General features: G+C 42.8%; 2 protein-coding genes and 1 non-coding gene across 5 annotated transcripts; 2 read left to right on the plus strand and 1 right to left on the minus strand.

Annotated features, from left to right (window-relative positions):
* The first annotated feature begins 597 nt into the window (after positions 1-597).
* Positions 598-12543, plus strand: afdnb (afadin, adherens junction formation factor b). Its single transcript, XM_087780384.1, has 25 exons — positions 598-652; positions 1344-1445; positions 1808-1932; positions 3344-3478; positions 4464-4653; positions 4713-4819; positions 4901-5013; positions 5390-5454; positions 5510-5551; positions 5628-5812; positions 6568-6713; positions 6768-6862; positions 6921-7192; positions 7297-7440; positions 8426-8624; positions 8680-8849; positions 8912-8977; positions 9036-9109; positions 9166-9284; positions 9916-10035; positions 10093-10172; positions 10705-10866; positions 10956-11675; positions 11740-11794; positions 12407-12543. Exons 4-25 carry the CDS (start codon positions 3362-3364, stop codon positions 12541-12543), a joined length of 3378 nt encoding a protein of 1125 aa, XP_087636510.1. The 5' UTR covers positions 598-652; positions 1344-1445; positions 1808-1932; positions 3344-3361.
* On the minus strand, positions 11467-13690 carry dusp23b (dual specificity phosphatase 23b). 3 transcript variants are annotated; one of them, XM_087780192.1, is made up of 4 exons: positions 13412-13690; positions 12884-13150; positions 12630-12828; positions 11467-11570 (listed from the first exon to the last, which is right to left on the minus strand). In XM_087780192.1, the coding sequence occupies exons 2-3, from the start codon at positions 13148-13150 to the stop codon at positions 12643-12645; spliced, it is 453 nt and encodes a 150-aa protein (XP_087636318.1). In that variant the 5' UTR covers positions 13412-13690; the 3' UTR covers positions 11467-11570; positions 12630-12642. The 3 variants fall into 3 exon arrangements, with proteins under 3 accessions (XP_087636318.1, XP_087636317.1, XP_087636316.1); XM_087780191.1 differs by lacking the exon at positions 11467-11570 and adding an exon at positions 12163-12547; XM_087780190.1 differs by lacking the exon at positions 11467-11570 and having other exon boundaries at positions 12163-12828.
* On the plus strand, positions 13613-13695 carry trnal-cag (transfer RNA leucine (anticodon CAG)). Its single transcript has one exon. It is a non-coding gene; the product is annotated as a tRNA-Leu (tRNA).
* The last annotated feature ends 303 nt before the right edge of the window (positions 13696-13998 follow it).

Consider the following 13998-nt stretch of genomic DNA (forward strand, 5'->3'; position numbering starts at 1 on the left):
CTGGTCTGGAAAAGCGCTATACAAATACAAATTACTTACTTACTTAGTACTTAAATTAGATTTAAATGTTTCTATAAATACATTTCTACCTTTCATGTTCTTTTCCATATAAAGTTCATGTGTTTATAGTTGTACTCTTTATTAAAAACTGTCTTGACTGAGTAGGAATAATAAGAATGTGTAATAATCAAGAAGTAAAATACATGAAATGAAGAATACTGTGATTTGAATGGATTTTCTATTCTCTTCTGGCTCTGAAGGCAGTTATGTTCAGCAGCTACTGGTGAGTCATTCGACATGTAAACTAAAATAATTGCTGTTGAATTTTTCCCTCTTGGTTTGAAGGTGCTGATGTAACGCAGCAGCTTCTCTGCAGAGTCTGGACGACGAGCTGCACCTGAGCGCTTCAGTCCAACTGTGATGTTCTCAACCAGAGAGTGAGTCACAGACACTAAAATAGTTGCAGTTCGCTGTGAGAGATGACATTTCTAAGTTGAATATTGTCTCCCGCGTTGACTTCTCGTTCCCCCGATGTGTTTGGCAGAGCAGTGACTCTCTCTGGAATAATCTGAGCAGAGGAAGAAGGATCCTGCTGAGGTTCTTAATCCGACACGTCTCCTGTCTGCATCTGCAGGATTTACTGGAGAACCAGGTGAACAGCAGCTCTTTAAACCTGCGGCGTGTCAGAACAGGAAGCATCACGACTTAAGGCTGTCGTGGATTTTGTCGAGTGAAAATATCTGTTGTTATTATTTATTATTTTACAGTTGCTTCAAACCTTGTTGGTGATTTTGGTTCAGAAGCTTCTTATGGTTCCAGGCATGATAACACATTATTCGAGGTTGAATTGAAATGAATATAATTAATAATATTATTATTTATTATAATTATACTTTTTTTTTCTTCATTTTATCCCTTGTGTTGTCTCTGGGTCAAAAGGTCAACGATCTCCCCAGTTTACGTAAATACATATGCAGAGGTGGAGGTCGTTCACCGTGACCCAGAGACAACACAAGGGATACCACAAACACATTTGTTTTCCGGGCCTTCCGGTCACCTTGACCCGGAGCTAAAACAAGGATGTAAGAATAACTTCTTTCACTTTAGAAAACACAATTGTTTTCAGCAGATAAATTCAACATCCAAAATGTAATCTCAAGGACTATTTTTTTCTTTGGGCCACTTTGAAGCTGCTCAGCCTCACTGGGACCCCGGCCAATATTTAAAGAATGTTCAGGAGCCAGGAGGGGGCGCTACACTGGCTAACCTTTTGAAACTGTGCTGGGGCCGCGAGAGAGAAAGGTCAGAGGTCAGGTGACTAACGGCTTCTCTCTGTGTTGCAGATTGATGCTGTGTTTAATTTGGGGGAGTCTCTGTGGAGACGTGACGCCGAATATCTGGGGAGGAATGTTGACTTCCACAGAAACCTTCAGTCCATGTTTCAGGTGCGTGAAGGTTTCATCTGTTTCTTGTGTTTTTCTCTTGTCCTGGACGACCAGGAACGGTTCTGTTCGCAGCCCACTGGACCGACCCACAGTGGAGGATCTCATCGGCACCAGGATTATGAACAGTAATTAAAAATAACCAGAAACAGCTGACGTGAGATGGAGAAACTTTGAGGATTAGACGGATTAAGAGAATAGATTCATGTGTAAAATCAGCAATTGTGTTGCTCGACATGTGTTTTGTGCGTCGGTGGTTTTGCAAGTTTCCAGTAAACGTGACAGTAAATGTTGTCAGAGAAGCTCCTGGACTTCATGAGTAGCTCAAGTCGGGAACTTAAGGATTTCATTACCGCTTTTTCCAGATGATGTCATCCCTCTTGGCTCCCTTGATCTTCCGCTCTCGCTCCAGAACGCCTCGCAAATGACCGTGGAATCCAACAACACGGATCCCTGCCAGAAACAACCCTCGACCGGAGAGAGAATCGAAGTGAGTCGCCGAGATCTGGCGAGAGAAACATGTGACTCTGCTAATGAAGGGACGTGTAGGAAGTGAAGGATTTCAATAATAGCCTTTTAAAAAACTCCATTATAACCAGTCTTTCTTGTTTTTCTCAAGGTCAAGAGTGACAAACCTTTCAGTTCATTTAGTTTATACGTCTTTTTCCCCAACAAGCCATCAGACCGGCATCCTGTAAGAGTTCAAATCCTTGATGGAATGTAGGCCACGTTTGAGCAAGGCGTGGTATTTAAGGGTTGTAATGAATATGTCGTAGATTTGGAGGTCGACCTCTCTCCCTGACATTAAACCATCAAAACAAAAAAACTAGTTTTAGATCACATGATCTCATCCTGACGTTGAAAACTTCACGTGTTTTTAATCCAAATCTGAAACTGATCAACATAATAAACATCGTCTTTTTCACGTTAGCATAAAAGTTGAATTCACAGATGTATATTTGTTGATTTGACACAAAGGTTTTCTTGTGAAAATATTACATTAAACCACAGTAGTCGCATCATAAAATACCGTGTACATGATACATCGTTTCACCGCAGGAAATGAGCGTTCAATGCTGATAGAACGTATGAAACGATGCCTCGGTGTCGCACGGATGATCGCAGGCAGGTGAAGTTGTGATCCTGGAAGAAGAGGAAGAGGTGTTTGTGGAAGTGTGATGCCAGGAAATGTGTTGAGACTGTGACACCTGTCAAACAGTTTAGGTTCATTAAATCTTAAACCAGCAGAAAGAAAACTACTACACAAGAGGCTTTTCGGCCATAATAAGAAAGAAAAATACATTTATAAAAAAAACTCAAACGATGTGTTAAAATAAAAGGAATATAAATCAGATAAATAACCATGTTCTTAAAGATATCGACTGTTTTCTCACAGTCCAGACAACAATCGCTGTGATTGTCCTTTATTTTCCTCTATATCTAATTAAGGGTTGGTTTTGTTTGAGCTTTTGTCCTATTGTCATGTTTTTTTCACCCAGAATGCAACACAAACAAAAGCTGTCCCACATACATGGCACTGGCTGAATAGCAGGACTTGTATGCATACATTATCTTGAACATTATGGGATGCATAAGCAGCTTCACAGATTATTTATAGTCACTAAGTGTTAAGTGATCAGATGTGATGTATTCCCTGGTTACACACTTGAGCTCCAGACATGGAGAGGATGAGCAGCTTTGATTGTCTGGAGGTGGAAATGACAAATGTATGATTAGAAAACTGTCCACATAACACAGACCCACTGACCTGGTAAATGAGGGGCGAGAGGGGGAGTCGTGAGGGGGTGAAGAGGGAGGAAAGTGGGCGATGATGCTGAGATCTCACATGTTTGTTGACGGACCCACGACCAGGAGCCTCACTTTGGTTCTCTCTTCCCCAGGATTGAGGTGTCGCAGGGATGAAGATCACGGACGAGAGGACGCCCGGAGGAGACGAGAGGGAGACGTTGACCCGAGTGATCCGACAGTGGAACGACAACAGGCTGGACTTGTTCGAGATCAGCTGCCCAGATGAGGTGAGGACCACATCAGAGACGTTCGTGTCCATCACGGGACGAACGGGTCGAAGGTTCCGGACTCGTCGGGTTTGATGGAGAGTTTGTCTAGACACTCTGGTTTCCTCCCACACTCTGGAAACACGTGTGAGTCGGTACATCCTCAGTAGGAGTCATAGTGGATTAGATGTTGTATAGTTTGAGGGACCTGTCCAGGGTGTGACCCGCCTCTCACCCCAGGTAGCTGGGATAGACTACACACCACTTGTGACCCAATTCTGGGCAATAAGTGACAGAAAATGAAGCAAATATTGTTTTCAACCAGATTTCAGTTTGCGGAATCCCAAACAGAGCTAACTCCACAGAAGAACAAGACATTCCCAAGCCAGAGTAGCTGAGCCATGATGATAGGAGGAGTTTTTCCTGTCGACTCAGATTTCATCATCACTTTCAAACCCCATTCAAGGCCAGAGGTATCTGGACACTTAGACACTTGTTGACACTTTGTTGAAGAATGTGTTCGTTGAAGAATTTGGATCAGAGCTCCGGAGCATCTGTGACTACTTTGAAACGTTGGCTCCTCAAAGAACGTGTCTTGTTTGGTTATTGGCCCTTTGACTTTGTTTTGATCCAAAAAAGATCCGATTTGGTTGTGACCCAGTTAAAAAAAAAAAAGGTCGTTCTTGTTTAGCTCTCAAGGTATGTTGCGGTCTCAACCCAACAAATGTCTCTTTCTCGGCTGGAAAAAAAAGGTGGTCTGGACTCGCACAAATATTCCATTCTTCCATTTTCTGACCTTATTCCCAGTGAGCGTTAGAGGAGCCAGACTGAGACTCACCAGTTGGCCTGAGTGTGTTTCTTGACGTCCAGAAAGAACTGCTTGTTTCAAACTGGACCCAAAACAAAGAGTTGTGTTCATGAAACATCATTTAAGACTCTAAGTATTTCATTTAAAAAAAGGATGTTAGCATGCTACTGCTAGCTCAGTTGTTTGTCATCACGACAGCACCTGGTGTTCCACGGCGTGATGCGCTTCTACTTCGAGGACGCCAGAGGAAACGTCGCCACCAAGTGTCTGCGATTCAGCAGCACGTCCTCCACCCGAGACGTGATCCAGACTCTGTCGGAGAAGTTCAGACCGGACATGAAGATGCTGAGCACGTGTTACTCTCTGTTCGAGATCCACCCAAACTCAGGTACAGTTGAAAGTCTCCGTTCAGTGACGCGTCACCGTCAACCTGCTCCCCGTGTTCAGAGCGTAGACTGGACCTGGAGGAGAAGCCTCTGGTGGTCCAGCTCAACTGGAACTCGGACAACAGAGAGGGACGGTTCGTGATCAAGAAAGATCGAGACAACGCGAAGGTGTGTGGCGTCTGTTTCGTATACGTGACTGTAGCTCCGCTCCGAGTGTCTCACGGATGATGATGAAATATCACCTCACAGGTGGAGAACCAGGAGAAGGTCGGCCTGTTGGAGAACTTCAAGAGAACTCTGTCAAAAAAGGAGAAGAAAGACAAAAAGAAAAGTAACGAAAAAGAAAAGAAGAAAGAGAGTTGGTAAATATCTGAATCTGTTTTTGTATATATTTGTCCAAAACCATTTACTATGAAATATTCATACTAATTAAATAAATATTTATTTCTACACATGTTTATTAAAATGACTTATTTCAATTTTTTAATGAATAATCATTTTCTGGACCGAGTTAAAATGAAATCTGTTATCATTAAAACGTGGGTTGATAAATAATCGGAATGACTATGAGTAGAGAGTCTGGACCACTTTGCTGCAGCTGCTGCCCCCGCGATCCTGCTTCAGTTAGGATGGATATTGTGAAATAGGAAATAGGTTTTCAATATCTTTTTAAAAGCAGAATGCGTTAAATACACTTAGTAGAATATTTACAACAACATCTTTTCTGTTATTTTGAAGCTCCTGCAGGTCGAACGAAAGGCTCGAGGACGAGAAGATCCGTGAGTCAAACGAGGCCAGTTCAGGTGAGTCGCTAACATCGAGCAAAGATGAAGCTCACTGACGGATGAATCTCGACAGATCCTCCAGGATTACCGTTTGAGATTGAATTCAGTGAGAACTGTGAGTATTTTTATTTTTAACATCTCATCCCGCTGTGAGCTTCTACCACCATCTGCCGGTCATGTTTATATTGCAGCCGAGGAGGCCTTCCTGTCCGCGGTCATCAACTCCACCAACAGCGCCACTGTCCACTTCAAGCTCGCGCCTGCTTACGTCATGTACGCGGCTGGACGCCTGGCACTGAGAGGAGCCGCTGGTCAGAAGCACAGCGTGACCAGAATGACCGGCAAGATGGCGGCCATGACAGGAAGAGTCATCCAGGCATGTTTAAATCATGTAGTGTAAACAACAACAACATATTTTATATATTGTTTTTGTTTACATTTTTATATGCACACTAGTCACAAGTGTGTTTACAAAACTGGCAATAATCTTATAATCTTGTTCTGATATGAACTGAAATATTTACATTACTGATCTTGTCTATTGACATATTTGTTTCATAATACACATTATTTGTTACTAATTATGTTTAATATAAAGATATATAATTTATATATGAATAACTTGTATAGTTTATAAATAGTGTCAGAAAATATATTTTACTATTGTCTATTGAAATATTTTTCTTAAAATTCAAGTACATTTTCTTTCAAAATACTCATTTTGTTTGTTACTCATAATATTAAGATAAATAAATTAAATACAAATGACTTGTATATTTTATAAATAGTGTCAGAAACTATATTGTACGATTATTTTCTCTAAATATTAAAGTCCAAGTACATTTCGTTTCGAAATACACACATTTTTCCTGTAACTTGTTACTCATTTTATATAATATAAATATACATAATTTTGAATATAAATTACCGTTACATTTTGTAAAAACTATTTAGTTCTATGAGTGTTTTATTAATTTAAATCGTTAAATTCATACATAGAATTATTTTAATGTTCACTTGGTATTTTATTAAGAACAAAATGATAAACAATATGGATTTTTCAATAGTTTTATTTTGATAATTTGAAATAAAAGATTTGTATTTAGCTGCAGTTTTGTTTCTTCCCTGCAGAGGCAGCAGTCGATGGCTGGAGCTCTGGCCTTCTGGTTGGCCAACACGTCCGAGCTGCTGAACTTCTTGAAACACGACAAACACCTGAGCAGGTGGACTCAGCAGTGCCAGCTGGATCTGTCGCGCTCAGTGCACAGAGCCTACAGGTGAGAAGAGGAAGTTCTGAGAGCAGGTCAGACCTTCATGTCGTCTCTCCACAGTTGGCTGATCCAGTGTCTGCAGAACGAGCTGAAGAAACATCTCCCCACTTTTCTACTCGACCCTGAACTTCACGGCGCTCTGCCCGCCGGCATCGGTAACATTGTCACGCGCGTCAACTTTGACCTCGCTCTGTAACCCGGGCTCTCGTGCAGAACTGGTCCTGAACACCCTGATGAACAGCATGTCTCTGCTGCGCCGCTGCCGGGTCAACCCCGCCCTCACCATCCAGCTCTTCTCGCAGCTCTTCCACTTCATCAGCGCCTGGCTCTTCAACCACCTGGTGGGCTCGCAGGTGGAGACCCCGGGCCTGCGCTCGCACTACTGGGGGGCCGCCCTGCGCCAGAGGCTGAGCGCCATCGAGGCCTGGGCCGAGAGGCAGGGTCTGGAGCTGGCGGCGGACTGTCACCTGGGCCTGGTCCTGCAGGTCTGGAGAGACGTGGTCGAGCTCATTCACATTTTAACGCTTCCATTGACAACATCTCCAGTCACACGGTCTGTCGTAACTGTCGGGTATTTGGGTGTTGCCAGGCAACCACGCTGCTGACGATGAACAAGTACTGCATGGAAGATGTGAAGGACGTCCAGAGAAGCTGCTTCAGGCTCAACTCTCTGCAGCTGCAGACCCTCCTGACCGGATACTTGTTCGCCACCAACGAGCCTCACATCCCTCCTGTGAGTCCCTGCAAGAACACCTCAGTCATGACACTTCACCTGCATCGACAGACAGTTATCACACATTATAATCTTTGATGACACCTACGACTACTTTAACTACCTTTTCTGAAAGTACACATGATGACAGCTGACATGCTTGACCTAATAAAAACAACTAAACCTGCTTAGAAACTACTTCTTATGCTACTGGTACACCTACTATCTTGACCTTTAAAGAATATACTTTATTGAATAATGTTTTGATTGTTTAAGCGCTTTGTGACCCTGGTCTGGAAAAGCTCTATATAAATAATAATTACTTAAAGCGCTATACAAATAAAAATTACTTACTTACTTACTACTGTTTATGGCTCCCCTAGTGTTAGAAAAGTGTAATTGCAATGTCGTAAAGACTCCAGCGACGCCTCAGTCCGTTTGTTTACAAGACGATAAAAATGTTCTTGTGCGGCCAGTGAGTGTTTTTATCTTCGGTGCAGGTTCGATCCGCACTTTAACGTCATAGCAATGAGTCTTTATTCTGTTTTGACAGAGTGCCGTAAAGCAGTTTGGTGGCGGTCACGTGGTTAACCCGGCGCACAGCAAAGAATACCGATTAAATAATAATAAAAAAATGATTTTTTTAATTTTCAAAGAACCGAAACAATTCATTAAAAAATAAATGGAAATTATGAAAATAACTAAAGTGTTATGTTGTGCTTCAATAAACTCAATAAACTACTTATATTATGTTATTATTCTAATGTTCGTGTTTTTCCGGAAAACATGGAGAAAAAAAAAATCCTCGAACATTATATATTTGAATATTTGCTATGATTCATAATTGTTATATTACACAACAACATCCGTGTCATCTAAATAACTGGGTGTTACCATGACAACTGTTGCTTTGGCGACTACACTTCTAAGTCGGTCCTCGAGAACACAAACCTCATGTAATGGTCATAATGTTACGGCTGAAAGTCTTTCTACACACCTGCCTCAGGACGTGGTCCGTCTGGTGGTCTCGGCTGCTGAGACTTCTGCTGACCACATGATCCGCGGCGAGGGACGGGACGTCCAGCTGCAGGAGAGTCTGGACCTTCACCTGCCCTTCCTGCTGCCGGAGGGCGGCTACTGCTGCGACACCATCCGAGGGGTCCCGGCCGGACTGAGGGACTTCCTGCTGCCCATGTGTCAGAAAGGTGCCTCCATCCGTGATGGTTCTTCAGAAGTGGAGATAACCTGGTGCTCCTGCAGGTCTGTGCTCCCTGACCTCCCGCGACACCTCCGGAGGAGACTGGACCGTGTTCTTCTCTGGACGCTGCTCTCCTCAGGAGGTGACGCCGGCGAGAGAACCAGATGTTCTGATGGTCCAGCTGAAGAAACCCCTCAACAGCGGCATGGGCGTCAGCATCGTGGCCGCCAAGGTTCCTCCGACACAAACATGTTAAAGTTCAACTCCCGACTGACCTGAGTTCACGACCCACAGGGCGTCGGCCAGGACCAGCTGGGCATCTTCGTCAAATCCGTCGTGAGAGGAGGACCGGCTGAGATGGTGACCCACAGGTGGACTCACCTCTGGTTCTTTTGATTCTAAACCCCCGTCTGTGCAGAACGGAGGGCTGGCGGCCGGAGACCAGCTGCTGAGCGTGGACGGTCAGAGTCTGCTGGACGTCAGCCAGGAGAGGTACTCGCTCGTCCAGGCCTTCAGGCCGGAGATGAAGAGATGTTTGTCTCCATCAGGGCGGCGGCCATCATGACCCAGAGCGGGTCCATCGTGAGTCTCCGAGTCGCCAAGAATGGAGCCGGTTATTATGGTCTGGACGATCTGTTGAGAGAGTCCATCCCAGCCAGAGCTGCAGGTTCTTGTTCTTTGACGTCCTTTCTGTGTTTGGAAGTTTATCTTCAGAATATTTACCTTTTCTAATGTTGAGCTTTTTTATATTGAAATGTTTAAGGATTGAATTATTGGATATTTAAACGTATCAAACTTTGAATTTTATATATAAATTTGTTTTTTAACATTATTTTTTTTTCCTTTTAATGATTTTATTCAATCATTTGTATATTTTAAGGTTAAATCTATATATTTTTAATAATTGAACGAGACAAAAAGCAAACTTGTTCAACATTTTTACACATAATTTAGATATTTTCATTCAAATCATTTAAAAATAAAAGAGTCTAAATTCAATACAATGGTTTTGTGTAGTTAAACCGTTATAGTAACATTTATTCAACTTAAAAGGCAAAACGTTTGGTTATTATAAAATCTGTGTTAAAAATAATTTACATGTAAAGATTTTTAAATGATTAAAAACTCATTTTATCTTTAAAAAAAACTTTAAAAATACAATAATTAATACAATTATTCAATTAAAACAATTTTAATTATAGAAATGATTGAATTAAATTATTAAAAAAAACATTTCAATAAAAAAACATTTGAAATGTTCAATTCAACCAAACATGAACACGTTTCCTCCTCAGCAGCAGGTGAGCTCCAGCCAGGTGAGCTCCAGCCAGGTGAGCTCCACAGGTGCAGGGTGACGGACGGACCCCCTGAGATGATCAGAGGTCGACCCTTCTCTCGCTCGAACCCCAACATTCTCAGTGAGTTCACCTGTGGTCAGTGTTTCTGCTGCAGATCTCACCTCAGGTTTCCTGCAGGTTCTCACCTGGACGACGACTCACCTGCTGACCCTCGACTGACCAGAGCTGCTGCCTCGACCGTCAACCTGTGCACGGATGTGAGCACAAGCTACTGTTGCAGTGCATTATGGGACTTAGAGAATCAAGGGATTTATTTGTTAATGTCTTCATCTGAGGGTTAAAAACTTGAACTTAATTATTCCATAGATATTAAAAACTTTTTTACTTAACTTAAAATAATAGTTTGAAACTTAACTATTCTATTTTATTTACAGTACTTATTTTATATATTTTTTAATATAATCTTTGAATACTTAGGAATTTATTTATTTGTAGTATTAGCAGTAATTTGCTCCTTATTTGTCTTTTCCTCTTTAAAAATATATATACATTTTATTTTTAGACATGATTTATATATATATATATATATATATTATATAAACTTTCTAACTTTTGTCAATTTATATATAAAGTACTGAACTATTCCTGACAAAATAAAAGTTTATTTGCTAAATTAAACTCTTAAATGGATGAAATAACTACAAGTATAATAAAAAACTGAACAATTGTCTCTTAAGGAACTGAATCTTATTATTTTCATTCAACAAAAATCCTCTCGTTTCCTCTCAGACGCTGCAGCGAGAATACCTGACGCTGCCGACCCTGAAGACCCTGAAGACCCTCAAGACCCTCAAGACCCTGGACCCGGAAACACACGACAACAGACTTCGGATGTTTCAAGTGTGTCTGAGACCTTTGGAAGGTTCAGGCAACAACAAGAAGACGTTTATGGTAAATATATTTAAATATATTTCTATAACATTAACTTTTGATCCTTCGTGACCATTTGAAACGTCATTCGGATGTGTGCGCATGCGCAGCGTCAGGCCCTCTCGCAGGAGAACCTGTGCGTGGATGTCGGCCGCCCCCTGCTGGACAGAGAGCAGACTGCGCGTCAGGAGCCCTGCAGACGTCAGAGCACCGGACCTCACTTCCCGATCCGCGCCAGCGTCTCGTCCCAGGACCTGCTGTGCGTCCACACCCGGGCCGGGCTGTGGAAGACCCCCTTCTCCCAGCAGCAGACCCCGACCCCCCGCGTGCAGCCGGTCCGCATCGACATCCCGCCGACCAGAGCCCAGATTCCAGCGCGCGACCCTGAACTCAGCACCTTCAGACCGACCCCCGTGACCCCCCTGACCCTCGTGAAGACCAGCATGAAGGTCAACGACCCCAGGATCCCTCCTCCACACCGAGTCCAGGCCAGACCCCAAGTGAGCATCACGCCCACCAAACACGTGTCCTTCCAGGAGCCGCCGTCGCTCCGGACCGACCCGTGGCGGCGGGAGGCCCGGGAGCAGCTGGAGAAGCGGCAGAGGCAGCAGGCGGTGGAGCTGCTGAGGCAGGAGGAGCAGGAGCTGCAGGACAAGGACAGACGCTCGGACCAGGAGACGGAGAGACTCCGCAGGCTCAGCCTGGAGTGCATGTTCCAGAGGAGACTGGAGGAGGTCCAGCAGAGAGACCAGGACCAGGACCAGGACCAGGACGAAGACGAGGAGGACGAGACGATGATGATGATGATGATGAAGGAGAACCGAGCGACGGTACTAAAGTGTTTTGAGTCACAGACGAATGTTTTCAATAATCATTTTGGTTCTGAACCTTCAGAGGTCAGAGGTCACCGGTGAAGGTCAGAGGGAATATTTTCAGCGAGAGATCGAAGGTAAAACATGAACGAAGGTCATCAGAACATTTTCATTTATTCACAAGTTTTGTTGTTTTTAAACATCAATAGACTGTAAATGAAAACATATTTAATGATTAATAAATTCATTGATTAAATTAATAAAATAAATTAAACACGTTTAAATATATAAATAATTTAACTGAATTATTATTTAAAAAAAAAAAGTTTAAATTGATTTAATTAAATAATTTGTTTATTGTTTTTTTTAATAATTGAATATTTTACTTGTTTAATTGCAATAATTCAAAAATAATAATTTAATAATTTAAAATAACAATTTTCTAAATTACTTTCTTTATTTTAATTCATTATTTTAAATTAAATTATGCATTTTATACCTTTTGTAAAATATTTTTATTGAATTTAAAAGATTTCAAATTAAAATATTTATTTTTTAATTATTGGTATTAAAATATCAAATTTTATTTTGAAAGAAAACTTTATATTTTTGATTTAAATATAAAACAAACTATAAAACCTTCTCATTTAGAAAAAGTTAAATTCAATTTTGCAAAAAGAAAAGTTTCAATCAAACATTGATAAGTTTTAAAATCGTTGATGTTTCAGATCCGACGGCAGACGCGTGAGTTCATCACTCAAGCTTCCCTCGACACCTGTCAATCATTCTCTTGATCTCCAGAGGTCGGCAGGAGGTCGCGAAGGCGCCGGAGAGACTCACGTTCAAGGAGCGCCAGAGACTTTTCTCGTCGCCCGCGAGCGCCTGACGACCTTGAAGACTTTTCTTGAGACTTTTCCTCAAACTTTAACGTAGAAATGTGCGTCGCTAACACGTTAGCTCGTTCACCTTCACCTTTGACCTCCGGCTACTTCGTTCGCTGGTAGAACTGAACGACGGCTTTTTCCTGCTCGCGGGTCTCGATGGATCCGGACCGCAGCCTCCGGATCTCGTTGATGGCGTCGACGCCCGACAACTTCCTGGTCTTCACCAGGTAGCACGCCAGCATGGTGCCGGTGCGCCCGTGGCCGTGCATGCAGTGGACCGCCACGCCCTGCTGGGACGACACCCGTTAGAACCCACCGGTCGCTAGGACACGCGAGCCCGACCTCCATCTTGGCGTTGGCCGCCTCCACGACGGCGAGGAAGCGCTCGATCTGCTCGGGCGACGGCGGCGTGAAGTCCACGATCTTGATGTGGTGCAGCGTCAGCGCGGGACACGCGTCGATGTCGGGCGGCCGCCTCTCGCACAGGCAGACCAGGTGTTGGATCCCCTGGTCCAGCAGGTACTGGTACTCTGACGTCATCCGGGGCAGAGCCAGACCCGCCAGCTTGCCTTCGTCCACCCAGGAGAAGTTGTGAGGAGCCGAGGACATCTGGAGGCAGTAGTACTAACATGAAATACACTGAGTTTTACACAAATAAATACTTGCAAATAACGATTCCTGCTTCAATCACGTGTTATTAACGTCAACATAAACGCACGTCTGCGTAACTTTGACGTTGACAACGAGCTAGCGATGCTAAGCTAACTTCCGCTGACATCGTTAAATCATATTTAACAACTTTTTGGTTTAGTTCAATGAACGGTGACGTCACTATAACATTAACCAAGTAGAATAAAAGTTAATTTTCACCTTCGCTGTCGTTCTCTCGTCGTGCACAGCTGCTGGTTAGCTGTTAGCATTAGCACACGCCCTCAGTGTGTAGGAGGACGTGATGATGAGTCCAGACTAGTGACCCGAGGAGCGACACACCCGGAATAAACTCATTCTATGGATCAACTGTCAGGACGAGCTCCAGGTATTTATATCAACGATGTTTCCTCGTGTCTTCACGTCAGGATGGCCGAGCGGTCTAAGGCGCTGCGTTCAGGTCGCAGTCTACTCTGTAGGCGTGGGTTCGAATCCCACTTCTGACATAACCTTTTACGTTTTAAAACAGTTGAAGGTTTTTTTTTTTATTGATTGTTATATTTTAAAACCTCTGTTTGTGATCAGTTAGTAACACCGACGATATCAAAACATGTTTGGCATTTTTTTAATCGGACACTAGGTGGCGCATATCCTGATAATAGGATTTGATTTTTAAATATTTGTGTGTAAAAGTTGAATGACGTTTTTGTAGTTTAAATACTTAAGCGACAATAATTACAGAATTGTTTTGTTTTAAACACGAAAAGTTGATTCACAATAAATAAATAAAATATACACATACAAGAAAA

This window comes from Callionymus lyra, chromosome 18, assembly GCF_982586985.1.
Source record: "Callionymus lyra chromosome 18, fCalLyr1.hap1.1, whole genome shotgun sequence".
NCBI classification, from domain to species: domain Eukaryota; kingdom Metazoa; phylum Chordata; class Actinopteri; order Syngnathiformes; family Callionymidae; genus Callionymus; species Callionymus lyra.

What these genes read in the sequence shown, in the direction of transcription:
- afdnb (XM_087780384.1), top strand. Translation starts at nt 3,362, where the DNA reads ATGAAGATCACGGACGAGAGGACGCCCGGAGGAGACGAGAGGGAGACG. An exon ending in GCTGCCCATGTGTCAGAAAG is followed by an intron (nt 8,625 to 8,679) that starts GTGCCTCCATCC and finishes GTGCTCCTGCAG; the next exon opens with GTCTGTGCTCCCTGACCTCC. An exon ending in TCAGCATCGTGGCCGCCAAG is followed by an intron (nt 8,850 to 8,911) that starts GTTCCTCCGACA and finishes CACGACCCACAG; the next exon opens with GGCGTCGGCCAGGACCAGCT.
- dusp23b (XM_087780192.1), bottom strand. Translation starts at nt 13,150, where the DNA reads ATGTCCTCGGCTCCTCACAACTTCTCCTGGGTGGACGAAGGCAAGCTG. An exon ending in CGGCCAACGCCAAGATGGAG is followed by an intron (nt 12,829 to 12,883) that starts GTCGGGCTCGCG and finishes TCGTCCCAGCAG; the next exon opens with GGCGTGGCGGTCCACTGCAT.